This window comes from Haemaphysalis longicornis, unplaced genomic scaffold (genome assembly GCF_048455015.1).
Source record: "Haemaphysalis longicornis isolate Haplotype H1 unplaced genomic scaffold, Haemaphysalis longicornis Haplotype H1 scaffold_9, whole genome shotgun sequence".
NCBI classification, from domain to species: domain Eukaryota; kingdom Metazoa; phylum Arthropoda; class Arachnida; order Ixodida; family Ixodidae; genus Haemaphysalis; species Haemaphysalis longicornis.
In genome coordinates this window covers 59,929,892-59,952,724 of record NW_027526460.1, presented here as the reverse complement: position 1 = coordinate 59,952,724, position 22,833 = coordinate 59,929,892, and the positions used below count along the sequence as shown (strand labels likewise).

The following is a 22,833-nucleotide window of genomic DNA, read 5'->3' as shown; positions in this document are numbered from 1 at the left end:
ATGATTTGCTCATCCGAAGGTCAACTGTATTTTTCGGGCTCATATTCCGGCGCTCCGCATGGGTTTTTCACTTACATTAGGTGATGCCTAGTTCACCAATGGCGATGGTCGAGCGGTGAAACACTGGTATCGTAAGCGGGAGGTACCAAGTTTGAATCCTGGGCCGCCAGGTAGCCACGCGTTTCTTAATGGGTGCAAGCTCACCCCGTCCGCCCCCTGCATTGCCTCGGTAGGGGATACAGGTTCGAACGCTCTACCAGTGCGGCACAGGTGGAACGATCCTGCTCCCAAACTCCTGCTCCAGACCTGCTCCTGCCCCTCGACTTAGGGCCGCTGGTCTCCCACCAGCACTGAGCCGTTCGAGCGCTCGTGTCGGTTGCAGCTGTTGCGCACTTCCACGGCTGAGCAAGCGGACAGGATATGCAGAGCTCTTATATGCCCGCACCTCCGTCACGACACTCGGTGATCATATCTTGCCTCGAGAGTTTCCGTCCTGCCGGCATGACCCTCCGGACTCCAGTTCCCCAAGACCGAACTAAGTCGAAACTCCTGGCACGTGACAGCGCGTGTGTGTCACAGTAAAGGTAGGTTCGTTGAAGAAGGTGAGTGGTGTCGTCGTGGAGGGTGGTGAAGGACCCGATGACGAGACGAGGCAAGAAGATGATGAATAAAAAGAAGTCTATTTACGATTATTTACAGGAGACGACGAAACATAGCACAAGACAAAACGAAAACTGAATTACAATTAAAAGCCGCCAAGCGCACAAAGGGGGGTATCGCGGCACGAAACCTGGAGGGGGCCCGGACACCAAAAAAGTGCCAAACCGCCGCACGGTTGGCTTAAAGCTGCGTAGGGTCCTGGCGCCCAGAAACCGCCACGGGAGGGAGTCTTCATGCGACCGCTCGCAGTCGCAGCTCTCGACAAACTCGTTAAAGCATGCGCGAGCAGGGTGCAAGCAAAGCCGCCTCCCCACCGTAGCGCACATGCCAATTAGGATTTTGACCTCCGCTCCCCCCCCCCCTGTCCGTCCCCGAAGGTCAGGGGGACAGGAAAGCCTTCCCCGACGCCGCGTAAAAAGCCACCGGTGAGGCGCCTACAAAGGGTTGCGACTCGCTGGCGTCTGCGGAGGCCGCCCATATCTTCCGCCGAAGGAGGGGGACAACAAAACCAGGAGAAGGGAGGAGGGTCGTCGTCCCGACGGGGTCTATCGGCGCTGTCATCCTTACAGTCACCCCTTACGCGCAGTGGCATAGCGGGAGCGGCGTGAGTGTGTGCGTGTTTGCGTGTGTGTTAAAAAACACTTGCTACGGATCACCTGCTCTGGGTGGCAGGCTACCAGGCGCACAGCGTAGGGGTATTATTATGTAATATTATTATATTTTTATGGCGCTTGGTATAGAGAAAGGTGTTTTTTGCTGCATCCTTCTCTGACCATTTACTTGGCTGCATTTACAAAACAGCATTTTCATCTCGTTTCATTTTATTTCATTTAGTATGCCTGTAAGAGCCCGGATGCATTACATAAGGGGGGGGGGGGAGATAAAAGGGTTTCCAGGAGTGCTACTGAGCAATACAGGCAAACAACAAGAATGGCAACACAAAAGCCGGAAAATACAGGCAAAGCATACGTTAAAACATTTTACGCACAAAAAACCTCTTCAAAGGTAACAGTGATGTCAAGGGAACAGAATTGCAATACCAAATTCAATTAAAGAATTCTGCAACCATTTTTCAAATTTTTGAAACCTTATATGCTTGCAGAATGTAATCACCCCACACACCCAGTACTTAGATTAGGGGGTCGCAAAGTACCTCAGCCACATATTACTGCTCTGTGCCAATCAGATAACTTGTAAACTCACTGAAAAATTTTCCTTTATTTGCTGGTCCTGACGTTCTTTGACGGCTCGAATTACATCACTAAGGCCGTAGCGGCTGTTGGCAGGTTTTCCTTCAGTTGCACAAATGAGCGCTTTTCGATGGCAACTTAAAAAAAGCCACAAAAACAAAGCAGAAATGGAAGGCGTATCTCGTGATACGCCAGCACGAAGCGATGCAGTGCCGCTTCGTGCTGGCGATAGCTATAGCTTTCGCAGTGGTTCCAGACGCGAAGGAACGAGTGGAAGCGCTTATCGAAAAGGTTGCAGGGTCCCTTTCATGCACCATTATATACCATCAAATCCGAACAGTAGAATTTCCCCGCTAATATAATATGTGATTGCCTTTTCAAGGTTATCTGTAAAATGTTTGTTATCGGTGCACGTGGTGATGTCGGCGGCCAAAGCGTTCAATTGGATAACGGCATTAGGAATAAAGGAGGAGACAGATGCTGACGTTTAGCGGGTTATCGGGGGTATTGGCCAAGTGTGGTCTAAGCAGGGTTATGTTGGTTTTTTGAGCATTTTTGGAAGAAGTGTATGGCGGATATCAGACTAAAATACAGTACAGAATACGGAGTTTCACATTTCTAATATTTTCATGAGAACATAAAGCGTCCACTTACACGCTCGTAATTTAGATGCTCTACAGAATATTACCACGGATATTACAGCCCTTACAACTCCTTTAGAGTTTTCAGTGCTGCGTTATGATCAGAAACAGAGCGCGCTCATGTCCATACTTTAAATAACATCTGTTCATAATTTATTGCACATAACCGCACTTAGTGGTGACGACCGCCTAAATGATGGCGAAAACTAGTGCAACATATCTGAACAAATGTTGTGCATACGTGTGATCATGTGTGTGCGTTTGAAATTATTTTTGTGGATAGAACAGAGGCGATCGCTTATCATTTGTATTTGCGAGATATTAGCAGAAATTGTCACAAAACATGAGCGACCTTCAGTGTGTTTCAGCTCGGTCATTATGATTTCTTGTATAACAACTAGAACAAAATTTTAGAGCGAAATACCCCGCAGTTTCCAGAATCGGTTGCTCCTTTTGCTGGTTCATCTCGGAGCGGGGGAGTAGGACGTCAATCACAATTGGAAGGTGATGACAGCTCGATATACGTGAGCGTTGGTAGTTGCAGCATTAAGGCACAGCCATACACAGATCTGAGAAACAAAATGCCTTTCCTAGTTTGGAAGTTGTGGGAATAGAACCGCGGGTTTTGTGCTTAGAACCGAGGAGTCATGCTCTCTTGGCCGCGCACTGCTTTTATTGCGTAGAAGGAAAAACTTTCAACTTGCTCTACACTGCTCGAATGACGTGCGTGAGAAAGAGGAAAGTTTAATTATCAGTCCCAAAATTTAACGCCCCGAACGTCCACACAAAGAGCCGTCAAGTGTTTTTTCTGTGGTTGCCATTAGGTGTCATGCGTGCTACAAACCAATGCACAACTTCTGAGAAAGAAATATTTCATCATGACGATCTTTCATCCTTCACTTTCGGGAAGATATACACATGTGGGTATTTCAATCACGCTTTTATGGCGTTTCCAGGCAGGAAAGGGAGGATAAAGACTTTTTGAGGTTTTGGTGCATGTGAAAAAGCGAATGCGGACACAATTGTGTGGCGAACCTCGCCCCGAACGGGTGCGTGCATGGCCCACATATAAACTGTCAATTCGCGCACATTATATCACTATAAGATTTTCTGCGTCAAGTTAACCAAAAGAAATGATTTTGGGCAGGCCACATCGTCCGCATTGAAGGGGAAAAGTGTATCATCACTTCATAGCAGTGGCTGCCTAATCACCCTGTTCGAAATAAGGGCAGACCAACTGCTCGATGGAGGGCTAATCTAAATCAATTCGGGAGCCAAGGAGGTATATAGAAAACTCTCTATAGATGTGGCTGACATGTTTAATGGAGCTTTCCGTCTTGCAGTGGACCGGAACAGGATGATACGAACAGGATGATAATGATAGTATGATTAGAACAAAGGATTGACTCTACCGGCAAATACATGAGCGATACCTCCTCTACCGTATTAAACCTATATTGCACCTATCATACACGGGTACGAGTGTTTTCTTTTTTTGTTTTGAAGCGACAACACAAAGCCATACTCTGAGAAATACAGCCCTGACAATCCTCCTTACCACATGGCCTTAAGTTCGCAGCTGGGGTTGGAGTTTGTCTGCCTTTAGGCAGCGTTCTAAATCTTGTTCTCAGAAGCTTCTTGAAAAAGAAATGAGGTGAAACAAACGAAAAAAAAAACATTGAACCTTCCAGAAAGTGCTCCGGAAAAAAAACACAGAGGAAAAGTCTCTCGGGAATTGGGACTTGCGACAAAAGCTCACAGAGTTAAAGAGCAAAAGCGATAAGTAGACTTTGCGAACCAGGGAAGACATGAATCGATTCGTGTACACAGAAAATGTGTCGCCTTTGTAGAGCTATCGATCCTTTCCGCCTTGGCAGTATCTTCGTGTGTAGCTGACTTCGTTAAAAATTTGTTTAAGGGCTTCGGCCAATTGCGGAAGAACCGCCAGGTTATTTACCCAGAGAAATAGTTTAAAATACCGAATGTGACATCCTGAGCATAATATATACACCTATGGAATTAGGAAATATTTTGGCCTTGTTACTCGCCAGATGAATACATAAAATCTCGTCCCTCCTTGCGGCAGGAGAACTCTGTGCAGCAGTTCATGGTAATCACCGCCTTCTCTGGGCAGCATAGGATAGAAATGTCTCTAGTGGAAGATTTGGTGGGCGAAATTGAGACGCCGGTGTTCCCTGTTTGCATTTTCAAACCCAACGTTTGTGTCACAGTTGTGCACAAAACTCTAAGGGCATGTTTTTTTCTTCTAAATTTTTGTTTATTCGCGCAAACACTTCAAGACATTAGAGTGCTTTTCAGTCTTTCACTTAGCCCTGTTTAGCTGTCTTGTCACTTGCAATATGACCAATTGCAAAGTGATATTTGGAGCAAAACGCCCTAATATCGTATCGCATTTGTTAATTTGTAAAATTGTATCTCATTGTTTAAGTTGTAAGTTGTAATAAGAAGCACCTTTTACCAAAAAACCTTGAATGGAAAGCTGAGAAATTTAGATCTTATGCGAATTGATGGCTTGTGGCTGAAATACCCTGATTCCAGTAAAAAAATCAACCAAATGCTCATGTGCCGACAGCACGTTTTAGTGGTTCAGTAATTTTGAATACAGCGGGCAAACTGAAACCGACCGCGACTACCAAAACACAATGTCATTGCAAGAAGCGCGCTTCCTCGTGGAGCTCGTAACGGCTTTTATTGAGTATATGGGGATTGTCATTCGATCAAAACAGGAAGCAAATGGACATATACAATTGCAGAGCGAACCCATGATATCAGACAATGTTTTTCCTTTGATGAGCCAGTGATATGATAGTGTCTTGAATACGCACAAGGGGGAAGTTTCAAGCAGCTGCTCTTGGGAGCCTAGTTTGTCTTGAGTGACAATCAATTCACGTATAACACGGCGATATTGGTGAAAACTTCCTCACCCGTAATCGGGGTAACGATAGTTCATCCAGCTACCCGTATCTGCCAGTCAGACCATTCCTTCCATCATCTCAATGCGAGCTTTAAAGATCGGCGATTTCGAATATTGTTCAGCCCCTAGAACATCATCGCTGGTTTTTAGTCACGCGTTATGAAATTTCTTCGAAAATATTTTTGATGGGACTGGATAGGCAACTGGGAGCACCTGGATTCCCTCGGTGCCACAAGGTAGTGCCCCCATGTTTCCAAGAAGAGCCCCGTTTTTCGTGCACGCTCGAGCATCTACGTTGTTATTATATATATATAAAAATAGGGCATTCACAGCACAACCTTAGTCCAGAGCTATTGGAGGGATTTTAGTTTTGATACTAGACTGACAGAATCAACAACGGAGAGGGCTGACACTAGGGACGGGTTAAAGCATGTTGCAGCTTCCAGAAGAGGCAGCGAACGGGTGGTTACTGGGTGCTTGTTGAAACGGTGCTCCGCTGCCGCTGAGGTCGATGGACCTCTGAAGCCTCATCTGAAGGGGACATTCGTTGTTCGGTTCCGTTCCAAAACTGGCTTGCGTTTTAGCAACGTTACCGGCTTTCCTTTCATATATGGCGTTCCCAATTCGTTCTTATAAGACAGCCTGATTTTCCCGCATTTTGCGAAAAGGAGATCGTCGAGCAGCTACGTCATACTTCCCTTCGCGTTCTTTAACTGGACCTGTCTGAGCAGCTTCCTCAGGAAGAGCATATTGGCGGAAATCAATATCTTACAGAGAGACGTCTAATGTATGTGTATATAAGACTGAGCGTACCTCTCTCTCTGTCCTGGGTCCTTTCTTCTCCCATTCTTCCAATTCACCCTAAAATTGTCTTCGATTCTTAGATAAAATTGAGACAAACAGAGCTCCTTGCCTCGCATCTTCGTGGAAGCGGTCGAAATATATTGAAATTGTGCGGGCCTTGTGATGAATTAGTCGCTCTAAAAAGACTGAGAACTCCGCTTATGCAATAGCTGTCTCATGTTGTTTGGTGACGTACACGTGGCCATCTGACTCCTGGAATGCCTTGGTCTATTTACCACGCAGGCGTGGTGTATGACAAGAGCCACTCGTCGGAAGAAGAGAAACTGCTGTCACAGGCGTTGGACCGAGCCAACCTCAACGCAAGCGATGCCGGAGAAGACGACGCGGCCCGCCAAAACGCCAACGGTCAAACCAGCGCCGGAACATCGCAGGTGCCAGCTGTTGCCTCATTTCGAGCTCCGCACCTCAGTTTGGTCATCGAGAGGCTGGAGCCGGATGACATGTTTCGGTCAGCGAAAAAAGGTTTGTTGAATCGTGAAAATCTAAGCACGTAAACCGTGCTCTCTGGAGATCGCACCCCTTTGTTTTGTAGCAGCCCCGTAGGAAAAATAAGTTCTGTAGCTGCCATACCTGGTTACAGCAGTTAAGGACCACACTGCTTAGCTCCAAAAAAGCATTGTTTTGTCCTTGTTCGTGCAAGCACCACAAAATCGCATATTACCATAGTCAGGTATAATAAGACTCGCACAGAAATTTATTCTCGGAGGCAATAATGGTATATGCGGAGCGTGATATCGCTACGGCTGGTAAGGACGAGTGCATAGAAGAGCGGGTACTAGATAACGCTGCAACGACATATGGTTGGGCTCCCTGAGAAGCAGAATCATGATTACTGTCCGCACAAGCGCGAGCGTCATTTACCATATATTTAATCGGTAAAGTTCCGCATGGCCTTTGGGCGTACATAAATAAACCGATCATACGTCATCATGCAGATCCCTCCCGATTTTTTCGAAAGAGCAATAAACGCTAAATTGTATTCGAAAGAGCGATAAACGCTAAATTGTTTTTGTGACTTTTTTGCAGTCGTCTTAAAAGGTGATGTGAATGCTTCCTGTGCTGTTCAATGAAATCGAGACGCGCCGCATATTTTGGCAAGACACAATGAAGTCTCTTCTTTGCCGTCGTGATGTAATCATGGCGAAAAAGGGCAGAATTTTTTTTTGTTTCGGCTTTGCTCGGCTCCACCCAGTATTTATGTTTGGTGGTTTCTATTTCATCGAACTTGCCGCCCTGTCGGGTAGAAGCATTCACTCAAATCTGCTTACATAAGGAGCCAGACCAATTTAAAATTCCTTCAGCCGGAGCTAATGACGGCAGCATGCAAGGCGCCTCGACCCTTTTCGAGAGAATTCAACGTAGAAGGTTAGTGTGGACGGCCTGCCACGGTTAATGATGTGCCGTGGTCATTTTGCGAAATCCAAGTTTACTTGCTGTTGTCAGACTGGAGTTCACGGTTGAAGGCTGTGAAGTGGCAAGAACGTTCATTTTTAGCGCCTGAATGGTTGGATTTATGTGCAACATTTACGTCTTGTTTTGTGACTGCACAAATCTTGACGTTCTTAAGGACGTTGATCATGTGTAACATTACACCTACGCAGATTTTTTTGCAAAAAAGTTTTGGCTTGTTTTTTCACTTTAATATCCGGCTTAGTGCGACAATTACTCCAGCAATAAATGTCGAACTACTTGTGCTGCCTTTTATCCGTCGAAAAAGGACATATGGTGCACCCCCAAGAAGGGATTCCGGAGCTCTTGGGAACGTTCCGGTCGTCTTGAATATAGATAAGTACAAGGGAAATCGGAAATATCTGGCTTGAAACAAAATATGCCTAAATATATTGCGTGATGCAGCGATTTCCCGCTATACGTTTGTAAAGTACAAACGCGAAGTTTTTCTCTTAGTCTTTTTAAAATAAAAAACTACGGCATTTATTTCTGTGTATTATTTATTTCTTGATACTGTTAGCCCCTAGTGGGCCGTTAACGGGTTGGTCTGCTAAAAAAAATAACGCTAACACAGCCTGTTACCCCAATACAGAGAAGCATTGCCACATGCAAGACGAAGTCACAAATTTCGGCAGCGATACAATTTGTACACACAGGTCAACCTATACCGAAAAATTCAGACAAGTAACAACTGTTCAGCAACAATGTCCGAAGGAATTGCTTCGTAAAATGTGTTTGCAGTATAGAAGTAACAAAAAGAAATAAGAGAAAGGTCCCAGGGGCCAAGCTAAATCCGGGAAAAAAGCGGCAAGTGTTAAAGGAGCCATGAAGACAAAACCAAAGTTCGTGTTCTTCGAATGATTTCGTGTTTTATAGCAGTGCTTTTTCGAATGCAAACGATGCTTTATTCACTGAGAAATTAATTATTCAAGTTAAAATTTTGATGTTCCCGCTAAACCGTGCGTTTTCGTGTCTGCAATGACATCAGAGGGCCTTGTTTACCGTTAGTGAACCTAGATGGCGCCACCACACCACGGCAAGCCATTTTCTGCTTTTGGTTAGTTTGTGAACGTATCTGTACGTGACTTGTTTTGTTCATGGAGACAATCATTTTGCAAAACATGGTGCTCGCTCGACAAATACGGTCACGTAAGACATCGTCGCTCGCGTCAATCGGCTAGTGTTGTCTGAAACATCCCCAAAGCCCCGCCTCCTGTGCAGCTAAACCACGAATAGTGCGCGCAGTACCAACAGCAGCATACGCATCGGTACTTCTATGTTTACGTGTGCTTTCGTAATGTCCACAGTTTATCCAACCATTCTTAGGGCTTTCAAAAGAATGTGCCCTAAATTTAAGCGCAAATAGGTCGTTCGGCAAGCTTATAAGCTCTGCCTATTTTGCGTTTGCTTTTGCCGCCCTCCGCCAATGGCAGAGGGGTCTGGTATCACATCATAGGTTCTGTTGCGGGAAATGAGCTAGTGGGTCGCACTGCCACTCCCTTTTTTCCTACTGATGTAGCTTATTTGAGCGAAGTTTACGTGACACGTGGTGCCAGTATGATTCTAACGAGGCAATCTTGAATGAAACAAACGTGTTTTTTCTCTTCATGGCTCCTTTAAGCAAGAGATGCGCAGAAACTATTTCGTGAAATCTGTGTTACAGCACGTTGGTAACACAGGAGAAAAGGAAATATAAGAACACAGCCGTAAAACAACCTACCGCCAATGTGGAAAAACACAAGTTAACAAGCACTTTGAAATGAAAATAACCAAGCAAGACGACTCAAACTGGTTAACTGCAACTGATACAATTGCAGCCTCTGGAAGCGCATTCCAGTTTTCCGTTGTTCTTGTTAGGAACGAGTATGTAAAACTGTCGACCCTGGCATTGATTGCGAGAAACTGGCCCTCGTGAGTACTTCTGATGGTGCGAGCGTTCCTAGGCATTAAATACGAACGAGCGTCCAGGTTTTAAGAATTATTTTTCAGTCTAACACGAAACTTTAACCGAGCTATTTTCCCTCTCTCTCAAGGGCGAGGTAGGTTTAGCAGGGCTTGCATGTCGCTAACGGAGTTCCTGTCTCAATTTCGACAGAATAAACCTAGCTGCTGGCCTTTGTATTTTCTCTATCTTATCAATCTAATATTTCCTATGCTGCTCGCGAAAGCGTCAAATATGCCGTTAGCGTTGCTTTGGTTGATGCCAGTTTTAATTTTGTTCTGAAAAACGACAGCTGGTTTTCTGCAACGCTGCACAAATGATTAAAATGTGATTTCCTACTGTAGTGTTCGGAGAGGGTGACACCAAGTAGTCAAAAGGCCAACTCGTATGTAATTCGTATGTAAATTCGTATGTAAACACGGCTAATTCGTATGTAAACACACATTTTCACGTTTTTTCTGACTTTCATATATGAGGTTTCGCTATAGTTAATTTTATTTTCCATTTATCCAACCAGCCGGCTATGTTGATTCATCGTTTGATTAGGGTTTAAAGCGCCGATGCTATGCAGGCGATGAGGCGTGCCGTAGTGGAGGCCTCCGGATTAATATTGACGTCCTGGGGATCTTTAACGTGCGCGGAAATCTCGTACACACGGGAGTTTCTGCTCTTCGACTCCATGATAAAAGCGGCCGCCGCGGCCAGGAATCGAACCCGCGACCTCGTGCTCAGCAGCACAACGCCTTAGCCTCTGAGCCACCACGGTGGGTCAGTCGTCTATGTTATTCAGTGCAGCGTTTAAGGCGAGTTTATCTTTATGACGAGATATTCGTGAATATACAAGGCATTCGTCTGCAAACAGGGGAAGGTGAATATTAGGTGAAGCCGTTTCTGAGGTGGCGGTAATGTAGCATAAGAAAAGCAACGGGCCGAGCACGCAGTCCTGAGGGACACCAGACGTCACGCATAAGGAACGGGATTTCACAGCAACAGAACGGGATTTCGCGCCAACGGGATTTCACACCAACAAGACGCAATTTCTTTAATATAAATTCAAGAAATTGCGCCCTGTTGGAAAGGTACGACTTAAGTCATTCTATCACCTTCTTATTTCCGCTGAGGCGTACCAGTTCCTCTATTAGCTAAGCGTGGGGAGCCCGATCAAAAGCAATTGTCATGTTAAGGCAAACCGCATTAATCCGAGCTTTGTCATTGAGAAATTTTGCAAAATCGTGGGTGTTTTCCGTTAGCTTGTAGCAGTGAATGATTGCGGGCTAAAAACAGTTTGGTTAAGGACCAAGGTGCTCGAGTCCTCAAAGTATTCATATAGGCATTTTACGAGACATGTTCCAGTATTTTACAGCATATGCATGTAATTGATATCGGTCTGTAATTGTCGGCGCTGCATTTTTTTCTAGACTTATAAACAGGGACTACCTTCTCAGTTAAGCAGTCACTAGGTAATTCATTTTGCTCCAGGGATGTAGAGATACTTTAAATCGATGGTTTCGCGAACCTGCAGAATACAAATTTTCTCTCGATGGAACACCTAGCGACATCTAGGAGATAGTTTGAAAACTGGAGTTTTCTCTTTTATGAAGTTTTTTTTTTATCGCTAGGCGGCAACAAATCAGATATTTTAATCTGACGGGCAGTGGTTTCGAATGTAAACAATCATGTCGTCATACTCGCGCGAGCGCGATAAGAAATCCGCCTCGTCTCGTCTCGCATGTCTTCGCCTTCTACTGTGGATTTTAACGATGAGAGGGGCAGTGAAGAGTCGGAATGCGGCTTTAGAGATCGGATTTCAGCTCGAGTGAGGATTCGGGTGTGGATCAGCCTGGAACATCAAATCGCGCTCAAAGGTGGGTGTTGGTTTCGGTTTCAATTGGCTCTGGAGTAGGTATGTGCGCTCGAAATATGTTCTTGCTGGTTTATATTTATTCGCTAGGGTGTTAAGTACATGGTGGTGATCTCCTGCCACCAGCACAGAAACGGATCAAGTTTTTGCCGAGACGAGAGCCTGGCGTGTACTTGGGCGATGACGTAGCCATGGCCCTAGTGCCAAAAAGATCATACACAAAACAAAAAACCAGTTGCACCAACCGCATCAAACTTTCGCGATGAAAAAACAAAGCATTGTGTTAGATTTTGTATATCCTGAAATAATTGTATTCTTTTTAATATTTTTATATTTACGCTTTTTTCTATCTTTTTCTGCAGTTTTTTTTACGAAGTTCTTACTTTCCGATTTTTTCATGGTTCTATCCTCAGTGTTGAAGTAAAACTTGGTATTGTATATCAAAGAACATATAATTAGCTGCATTTTGGTGTATGCTAAGGCAGGATGGTGCCTTTGCTTGATGTAATAGAAAATTTGTACCGAGAGCTCTCTTTTTCGTCACTTTTTCCGGCGGTCCCGAAAGAGCTAATAATAACCAAAAGAATTTTGCAACTCATTCTGTGTAACACCTCAATAATGCACTTGGTATGCAATCGGGACATACACATTTCTTGTATCCATCTCAAGAAGAATCCAGATGCCGTCTTCAGAAATAACGACGCCTGGCATGGTACATAACGCTGACAGCCTATATGTATTGTACTTTTTGGAACTCCCCCAGCGGAAAACGCAGAATAAAAATTGTCACTGACCTATTATCAATGTGAGCACAGTCGGTATCAATGTTTGCAACAGCGTCAACATAGTGTATATATTTTTTTCGGCTCAGCAAAGTGACGCCAGAACCGCTGGGGTGAAACTAGCATTATTTGAAAAAGCGTGTCTGATTATTAGTTTTCCTCGCTGCTGTCAGCTTGAAATTTTACGTTGACCAAAGGGTAGATATCTCGTCTTGATTTCTTCCTGCCTTCAGCTTCTTACTCTTAATTTCGGAATGAGCTGGAATATTTCCCGAGACATCGAAAGATACGTTTTCTCACAGTTTTTGTTCTTTGCGGTACAAGCTTATCCAAGCAGTAATGAACTATACTTTTAAATGTACACCACAACTGATTGACGTCGATTGCCGAGTGAAATGATTTCCGAGACATTTCCATATGATACAAAATGCTTACATTGGCAGCTTGGCTAAGATATTTTACTATGGTTACAAGTCTTTTAAAATAGCTGGGCAAAATCACCTGCTTAATAGAAAACAAAATCATTTTATGATCACAGAGGCCGTCGCGAGCCGCTACGTCGTATTCTGTTCTGCTGTTCACCAATATACCAAGTCTAAGATTGAGTCCGTTGTTGCGCCAATCCTAGTGGTTTCATTTACAATTTGAGTTAAGTCATTATTAAAGGCAATATCCAACAATATCTCGGTCTGCCTAATATCTAGGAAACCTGTTTTGAATCTATCACATTAAATTCCGTGCAAGTTAAAATCTCCTGCTTGGATTACGCGCGCCTGTTACGGGACGCTTTGAACAATATATTCTTGTATGGCCTCCAGAAAAGCAACATTAGTATTTGGTGGCCTATAAACAGCACCGGTAATGTAAGTTATTCCAGCCGACAATATTTTACACCATACACTTTCAGTGCCCGGGCAGCCTTTCATGACGTCTTGTTGCATTCCGTGTTTACAAATGATTACGACACTGCCTCCGGGAGCATCGCAGTCATTGAGGATCATTTGGTAAGCTGGCGGGATTATTTAGGTATCTTTTATATCTCGACGCAGCCACGTTTCACTCCCTCTGACGATATCGGGATGATGCACAATAACCAGATGTTCAAATTCGAGGGTTTTATTTAAGAGGCTTCTATCGTTCATGTCAATCAACGTGAAATGGTCAGGTTTGAGTGCAAATTGTCTCTAAAAGTCAGCTCTCACCCTCCTCTTACCAATTTTAGTTCTGTAGCCCCTCTCATCGTTCCAGCAGAACGTGTCCTTATCAATGAAAATTTTCTCATGGGCAAGTATAACCTTTGAACCCCTACACCTGTCTATTCATGCACTCTCCAACAAGTTTCGGCGTTTTTGCAATGTTGCCTTGGAATAATCACCTGACACGGAAATGCCAGCGCCTTTCAGTTTCTTACAGTTGCGGAATACAGCTCTTTTTCAATGTAATCAAACAACCTTATGAACACGGGGCGGGTCGTGTCATCTTGGTTTTTTCCCAACCTCCTAATTCCTTCCACAACACTCACTTTAACACCAAGGCGCATGTAAACTACGTCACGCAACACTTTCTGCTTTGTTTCATTTGCCTTCCGGAATCCCAAAGACAAGAAAATTGTTACGCCGGCATCTACCTTTCAAGTCGACTAGCTTTTGAGCCTGTGAGTGGACACTACTTTCTACACTTTGAATCACCACTTCTAGATTCTCTGTCTTCGCTTTCTTTAGTGGTACATTTTTTAAAGTATTTCAAGTTGCTACATCTTAGGATAGAAAGTGTCCAGCCGCTTAAAGAACGATGCATGGCTATCTTTGATTGGCTGAATATCCCTTCAAGAGTTCCTCAAGCATTTTCAGGATTTCAGGGCCCGGTTTGGCCTCAACATCGCTGGAAAGCATTAACAATGAGGAAACACACTGCAAGGCATCTTCAGCGAACGCTTTGGGGCATGGCAGAACAAGAACTAACGTATTATTGGATCTGAAACACCTTTTGTTTTTACAAAACTTGAACACCAGGACGAACAGTTGAGGCACCTTTAATCCAAAAGCTTTTCCGTTCCCACGAAGTAGCAGGCTAGCTAGTGGCCATATTATATGCTGGTGCGGTACTTTGTTGGTGTCCGGTTGCTTGTTCCGGGCGCATGCGCTGAACCACTGTAAATTGGAACATTCCACTTTGGCGGCCACAGAAAGCGGTCATCGTTGCGCTGGATGGCGAAATACTGCCGTAAAGCTAGTCCAGCGTTCGTTGCATAACACAGGAAAGCCTGGAAAAGTAAGACATATAGTTGAGGCGCCTTCACTCCAAAAGCTTCTCCGTGCCCACATAGCCTGGAACACCAGCCAAGCCAACCTAAAAAAAAGCCCTTTCTAAGTGCTGTTGTTTGGCGTTTTCACGCATCGAGATTCGTTTTTCCTTCACACTGCGAGTTCGAATAAACCGAGGAAATTTTGAGAATGTGAAAACCGACTGGCACGTATCTTGGCTACGGGATAACCATGCAAACTTTACGGGATATTCATCCATAACCCACACCCCCGAAGAGCCTGGAAAATAATAATAGCAAAAGTTCTGCGTTCCGCTCCTTACACTTCAGGAAGCGAATCGTTTATTATCGGGGCTGAAAGCATAACGCTACCAAATGACCGCGTCTCAGCGCCACAATTCGGGTTTCAAGGTCTCCCTAGCTAGGTAATTACGGTGAGAATCGCATTCCGGCGTCTTGCCTGAATTAGCTAAATCTTCTGAGCATTCTGCTACAACTGCTACAAAAAGAGGCGAAAGCATACACTTTTCTTTTGAGTATGAAGATAAAGTGACCAATCCCCTTGCCAGTCCCCCAATTTTACTCATCCAAATGGCAGTCTTGATCATTCCACGAAATGATTACCCTGTGATTTTGAGCTGATTATGGAGCTTAGGGTGCATTACTCAGCCTCCGCCTATTGCAGCCATTTTCTTATGGACGTTTAAAAGTCATCGTAAAACGGCTAAGACCAACAATAAATTGAGTTTCCGGATTTCGACGTAATTTCTTTTCTCTTGGCCATTCCCTACGTGGTGATAAATGAAAGGAGCTTTGATTGGAACACTTATTCTGTCAAAAAGCCAGTGTTTAAATTTACGATATTAGAATTTCCGATAGAAAGAGGTACACTTTTTGTAGATTGCTGCAAACACAGGGAAAATACAGTGCTTAGCTTTCGAAAACCCTTTTAACGCCGCTAGGAGCAACGAACCCAATAAATAACACGCTTGTGTGAAGTACGGGAAACCACGAGGAACGGCCAGAGCAATCACTTCGTGCGGAGGAAACAGACTCTTTGCTGAAACCGCAGGAACGAAGGATGAAGCAGAAATGAAAAAGAAACACGTCAAGGGGACTCGAGAAGCAGGAGTGAGGAGACAGATGATATAGAAAGGTAGGAACAGGAGCGTCAGTAGGTTGCTCCGTCCTCTAACCCTATGAAGACTCTCAACAAGAGTGTGTCTTTTATCAGAGAACGTCAGCGAGCTGGTAATTTGAGTTCCCCGTGCCACTCCATCAACGCCGCAAAAAGCAGTCCAGAAGCCACTCTGTCGGAAATGAGTGGGAGTGCCGAGCCATCTTTGCCTGCCAGGCTTTGCGCTCTAATGCATCTTTCTTGCTCCGAATTTGTTTTCTTCGTCTCTTTTTTAACGTTTCATATACCTCTGGAAAAATTGCGCGGAGTAATGAAGAAAAACAAGATGTAGCAGGGAACCTCTAAAAGTGATGTGTCAGACTGGTGGTGCGGGACCTAAAAAACATGACGCAAAAATGTATTTCGTGGGACTACTGACATTTTTCAAACAGATGAAAGCGAAATCGCGACCGAATAACTTGATTACTGACAACCGTCTGGAGAGAAAATGAAGGTGGTAAAATGACTACTGCTCTCTGCTAGGCCCATCACATGAATGATAAGAAACTTGAGCGGTGGCTGTCTCCCTCCAGCATTACAACATTTGGCTCTTGAATCGTAGAAGCATGCCTTCCGACATAAAATTCTTGGATTGAAATTGTGGTATTCTTGTCGCGGCTCTCGGCACCCTTCTTAATCGATACTGTAGAAACATCTTATAACTGGTTCCACGAAGCGACAAATAAGACGCCTAAACCAAAGAAGAGCGACTCAGAACTAGAAATGCAGTAGATTTTGCAGTCTACCACACGTTTAGACTCCAGCGGCTTTGGCAGAGAAGGGGTTACCACCAACCTAATTGTAATTACAAACATTTACAGGAATACATACATGAATATGGTTATTCTATACATGCGTAACTTTCTGCTTTATGTCTCTACACTGCATGGATCCATACAGTTGGGGAATGGTTCTCTCATCTGTGAGATAAATACCAGACGAGCGATTGCCCCGATTGAAAAATTTGCAGAAATTAAAAGTAATGTCTACTAATGCCTAGCATCCTTATTTTGCTTCTCAAGGATGTGAGTTTTTTTACAGCCAAATTGCGTGGTCTTTCTCAATTCTTGCCGACCAATTATCTCCATCTACTCTATTAAAGCAAGAACAAGTGCTACTTCCGCCAAATATGCATTTTTTTCTATATGAAGTGCTCTACATGGTTCGCCATTTCCGCTATTGTTTGGTATTGTTTTGGTTTTCGCAATGCTGTCCTACCAATTATCTTCATTTAAAATGTCATATCGATTATTAGGTGTTACTTCAGCTAGAAGTGCAGAGGTGCGCTGCCTGACACGAAAACGTAAAACAGGGTGAATAACACAAAAACAGAAAAGGTGAGATGCAACAAACAAGTTGTGTGTTATTCACCCCGTTCTACGTTTTCGTGTCAGGCAGCGCACCTCTGCACTTCAAGATGTTAAAACACCAACTAACCTAACTTCAGCTAAACACCCAAGGCTGACTTCAGCTAAATCGGCATTTTTGTGGAAATACCAGACGTATTTAAAAGAATAGCAAGAAGGGTGTGCACTGTGTAGTGCACCCTTCTTGCTATTTTTTATTTGTTTTTTATTGTTTTTTCAGACTTCTGTTCACCCAAATGTCCACATTACGTTATTATAATAGTTGTAGGTGTTAGTTCCGCCAAATCAGTATTTTTGTGGAAATAAAAGGCTTGACAGGGTTTACTATTTTCGCTATTTTTGTTTTTCTTACGTTTTGGGTTTTCGAAATTCTGTTCGGCCAAATATCCCCATTCACGATATTATAACGATTGTAGGTGTTACTGCCGCCAAATCTGCATTTTTGTGAAAAAGCGGGGCGTTAGTCTGTTGACCATTTTCGCTATTTTTTTCTATTCGTCTCACTTAGAGCTTATCAATGGAGCTTCTTTAATCCTTTTGGAATCGATAATCATTGGACATCATGTTGGAGCGGCGTACCCTATGACGTGTCTCTGTCGTTCCGAGCAAGTGTTGCTACAATTACGGTGAATTATGGAGCTTTTTTGTTTTGGCCAATGTTGGCCAGTCACCCTAAGTGGGTATGCTTGGCTTGACAATAGTGTGCCGGGGACGCTGGGCGGTCCCCGCGTGGTACGCACACACGAGCGCTATGCATTTTCTTGGCTTTGTTAACTTCCGGGTGGTCGCAGCGAGGCCCGCGCTCACTTGCACGCACTCGGCAGTTACTTGGTATTTTTAACTGCAGACACAAAAATTACAATTTGGTAAATAGCTTCCCTGTTAAAACTCTAAGCCAAGGAATGGACCTGGCAAGCGCAGCACAGGAGCGAGTTAAAGTCAGTAAGAGAAGCCCTCTTCCTGCAGTGAACTTAAATAGGCTGATGCTGCTGCTGATTATAATGATGATGATGATGATGTGCAAAATAAAAAAACATGTAATATCAGTAACACAGACTGTTCCCGGAGCAGTCCGAAGCCAGCGAAGCCAACGAAAAGTGATTGCATTTCTCTTTATTTCTCTGATTTCAAGCGATGGCAGTGTACACTGCGGATCATTGAAACGATGATAAAGGGAAGGAAATACATTTGTTGTGGTATTCTTTCGTTCGACCAAACACATAGCTAAGCTTGAAGCAACTTAATCATCAGAAAACAAGATTTAGAAAAAAACATTGTCTCCGTTAATACTTATCCAGTAGATTTAATACGAAAGTATATCGATTGGACAGAAGAACTAAAAGCGGCGACGAATATTAAAAACAGGTCAAGGATGTGCAAACCCAACAATCTTTTATCTAAACTGGAGACATGAGATCCGGACAAGCAGCCTTTAAAAGGAAATAGGCACACTCTGACACGACAAACCCATGAAGCAAACTCCGTTAAAGGGGAGCTTTGAATAACAATCTATTACGTCTAAAGCGGCGCTTTGACTCCGTTAAAGGGGAGCTTTGAATAACAATCTTTTAAGTTTAAAGCGGCGCTTTGAAGCTACTAATAAGCTACATAACCGTCACGGATGAAGGGGAGTATATTCGCACAACGATGAGGTGTGCAAAATGAGGTATGTCCTTCACACTTGCTGCAGTATGCAGCAGCTCCTACTTAAGCGCACATGCAGCAAGAAGAATGATCGGGAGAAGCTTGCAGGGGCAAAAAATGCATTCTAAAAAAATGGCGAAATTTAGAAGTTGTGGCACACAAGATGAAATGGCCCATGCTGCCGTTGCCTCTCATAAAACACATCTGCGTGTGGTGCAAACCATGTCAGCGCATGTTAAGCAGCTCTCCGTTCTCACGTTGTGTGACACCTAACCATGTACATTAAAGAAAATTAAAACATCTTTTATGCGAGGAGCACTTTAGGGGCCCTGGATGTCGCCCATCCAATGTCGCCAGGCACCACGCAAGTCATACCGATTTAAGGGGATCGACCAAGAGGAATTTGCTTTAGTCGTGAAAACGAATTAGGTAAGACGAATAGGGAAGCACAAGAAAATATTCCATCAGCAAGTTCAAAAGAGAAAAAAGGAAAGAAGAGTGGAAAACAAAATAAAATTCAACCTCACCCGAGCAGTTCTATCACGGCAGACGAGCGGTCTCTGCAACGAATGACTGGACGGCGTGACGCACAATTCCACAGTAGTGGCCCAGCTTCGTTTGCCCCCAAAAGACAAAATCGCTCACACATACAATGGCAGTCCTAGGCGTCGAAGGCATATCTCCAGCAGCCTTATCCGATCGTTGTTGTTCCTCGCTTTTCGGGGCATGGCTCTGTAGAAGACCGGGCGGAAAACTGGCAATTGGAGGGGTTATTGCGCAGAGTTGATTAAAACAGACAAACAAAAGTAAAAAAACCGCTGAAGAAAAGGTCAAGACCACAAAAGAAAACCTAAACACTGAAAAAAGCGTGACACACGCACAAAGAAAAGCGACACACTTAAAAAGAAAAGAAAACATCAGCACAAAGAAAAGCGACACACTGAAAAAGAAAAGAAAACATCATAAAAGCAACCGCAAAACGCAAATACACAGAAGGCAAACACAAGGTACTCACAACAACAACAGAAGGGTTGCACTGGCGAATCACTGCTCCACACTTCCGACAGCTTCACGTTGAGTGGAAATGTAATCATTTCTGTATGCATGTCTGACAGTAAAGCAAATAACAAGAAGAAGCATTTTCCGGGCAAATAAACTTAAATTCTCGGTTTAGTGAATAGCAGAAATTGAGTTCTGTTATTATACGCGCCGACTCTACCTGTCTCGAATAAATATCCTGTCTCACTTTTCTTACACGCAAGGAAAACAACACAAAAGAAACTTCCAGATACTCTTTCCGGCCATCTTTCCAGCCGATGTGCGCACAAGACCAGAAAATTCTGCCTGTCACGTTCACGTGCCAAGATCAATAAGCGCGCAGTGTAAGGGGGACATGTATTGGGCCTCTCTTCCGGCCTGCTCGCCGTATTTTTGGGTTGGGGCGTGCGAGCACTGCTCGTTCTTCGCACGGACGTGGTGTTTTCGATCCATTGTTCCACGCCACGCTCCGCAGCTGTCTTCATTCGACGGCCTTCCTCGTGTCGCCTCTCAGCGAGCGACCAAAGTTGCTGTCTTTGAAACGGGTCTGGAGGAACTCGGGCCGCTCTTGCTTCTGAAGAGCTACCCATACTCAGTTATGTGTTCTTCCCGTGTATATCTGCCCGGCCTTCCTTACGTTTCAAAAATACGGCGTGCACATCTCACCGTTATTGCTTTTTTTTCGAGACCGTGTCTTGCGAAACAAAATTACTTTTCCCCCCTTCGGGGCTTGCGTCGTACCCGCAGGAAACTACAACGTAATGTGCAAGAAAAAATAAATTTATGGGATGACCCGGGGAAAGCAATTATGTTTCGAGGGTGGAAGGTTGAATTGGCTGAGGAATTATTACCCGTGGTCTTGCGGCTTCTGTTTCTCAAGCTATCAATTTTTTCTTTGTTGTTTTTATTGAATGGCGCCAAACAGCCACAAGAAAAATGTTACAAAACAGAAGTGGGGTAATCTGCGATCTTACATTGACTGTGGAGTGAAACCTTATCGGGTAACAAAGTCGGCGTCGTTAGCCGGGTTCGTTAGCCTACGCATGTGAACAGCTGAATGACTTCGTGCATAATACGATTGCACCGCTCTTCTCTGGTGTCACGTGGCTCGCGTTCAATCCAGAGAAGGAATTCTTGAAGAATAATTGCAAGATAGCGCGTGTTTGAAAAGAATGGGAAGTGAATGATCTTGATACACGAATGATGTGGTCTCTGTTTACTGCAAGGTGGCCCCATATGCTATAGACTTGTCCCCTCAAACTTTTCTTATATTTCCTACATACTTTTGGTGCAGCTGTAGATGGTGTAAACCTATTTACTCCTACATACTGCAGCTTTTTTCAAGGCTTATGGAGGAGACGAGCGCGCACTGGTGGGCTAGTTGATGTGTTGACACTCTTCATGCATACCGCACATCAACGAGACTCAAATAACAGAAGCGTACTCAGCGCTGTCAGCCTCCCTTCTTTGCGCACTCTTGATGTGCGCTGTGTAGGAAATACATGGAGGAGCGAAGGACTTACAGTTGGTAACAACACAAAAAATACAGTCGTGCAGTAAAGCTGGTGTATTAGTGAAAATGACAGAATGTTCCAGTCAAGTCAAATAAATCATAAATACTCGGAACTATTTCAATCATGAACGACGAAAGCATTCACTAAAACTACCGTCATGTCAAACGAAATCAATAACCGCTTTTCAAACAACAGCTGTGTATTCTACCGATATTTGCGCCCATTTCTATTGCGCCGCAGCAGACGACGGCGTCGTTTTTCAAGGCAGGTATGGCCCATAGAACCATACGACACAAGGAAAGCTTCTGGCAGAGAGAGACCCATCGGTTTTCCTATCGTTTTGCCGTGACGCAACGGCTTTAGCGGCCGTCGTGAACAAGTCTGAAAATAGTACTATCTGACTTTTCTGGAATGAGGATAAATTTGATATTGGGATTTACCTTTTTATGGCAATGTCCGCCCATGTCTTTTTACGGTTTTGATCGTAGAATCTTGAGGGAGCACTCGCCAACATCACCAGAATATGCAACTGAAAGACCATGTACGTTCGCCCACTCGTAGCTGGAAGACGAAAGTGCACGTAGCTTAAACGTACATCTCTATTGGTTCATTTTTGGGGGCTGACGTTCGTTAGCAATTTGGGATACGTCGCTTCTGCAGGTTACTTTTTCTACCAGAATGAGTTGAAACATTTTGATGATCTAGGCACTTTTGAAGTAACAACGGGTTTATAGTCTTGTTCCTACGATGGTGTGAATTGGAATACCCCAATACCTTTTTTTAGACTAGAATTGATTCGGAGAGGCCTTTTTTTCCAGTTGCTGTTCAGAATCAGTGCGATAACGGTAATAAAGAACACTTGGGAAAAGGGAGTTCATGGTTGATAGCACAATCAAACAAGCGAAAAAATCGCACTGCCGAGATTACAGTGCGTGTTGTGCCATCTACCATGGTGACCATGCTGCATGGTTCCCACGTCACTCATAAGCGTCTTACTGTCTAAGGGATGACTATAATAGGTTGAGCATTAGGTTCTTAAACTAATGTCCCCACGCAGGATAAAGCTACCCTAATTGCTTTTCTTCTAAAGCAATGAGATTTTTTTAATTTTGTGATAACAAGTGCACGAAAACGTGACGACGAATTCCTTCCAACCCATTACACAATTACTTCGCTGTTTAAAGATATTGGACTATATTTTTAGACAAACTGTCAAACAAATGTCGTAGATGGCTACGTAATAGCATTTATATATTTCGTTGCGTGTACAGTGCCCTCATACATGTTTACATAGTTCGGCAAATCCTGTGGCTTGGCTGATATTTGTCTTGCCTGAAATCGTAAAAAGATGTGTCTCGAAAAAAGTTGTTTTGTAGAAGTTGTTGTCATCTCCTTTTAAAGTCGACCTAATTGTTAAGCAATGCGTTCCTTTGTAGAGGTAGTACTGGCTGTGTTAAAAACTCTCCAGCTGTACAAGGGGGGCAGGTACGAAGTGTAAAGTGTGGT

At 44.0% G+C, this 22,833-nt stretch overlaps 1 protein-coding gene and 1 long non-coding RNA gene across 3 annotated transcripts in view; one reads left to right on the top strand and one right to left on the bottom strand.

The window, feature by feature from the left end:
* Positions 1 to 22,833, top strand: part of LOC144153690 (glutamate receptor ionotropic, kainate 2-like) — a 131,620-nt gene that overhangs the window by 49,626 nt on the left and 59,161 nt on the right. The window contains exon 2 of the mRNA XM_077685364.1: positions 6,513 to 6,752. Within this exon, the coding sequence (XP_077541490.1) occupies positions 6,513 to 6,752 (240 nt within the window). The remainder of the gene's footprint in view (positions 1 to 6,512; positions 6,753 to 22,833) is intronic.
* Positions 14,375 to 20,256, bottom strand: LOC144151616 (uncharacterized). 2 transcript variants are annotated; one of them, XR_013318916.1, is made up of 3 exons: positions 19,791 to 20,256; positions 19,303 to 19,507; positions 14,375 to 14,587 (listed from the first exon to the last, which is right to left on the bottom strand). It is a non-coding gene; the product is annotated as an uncharacterized LOC144151616 (long non-coding RNA). The 2 variants fall into 2 exon arrangements; XR_013318915.1 differs by having other exon boundaries at positions 19,427 to 19,507.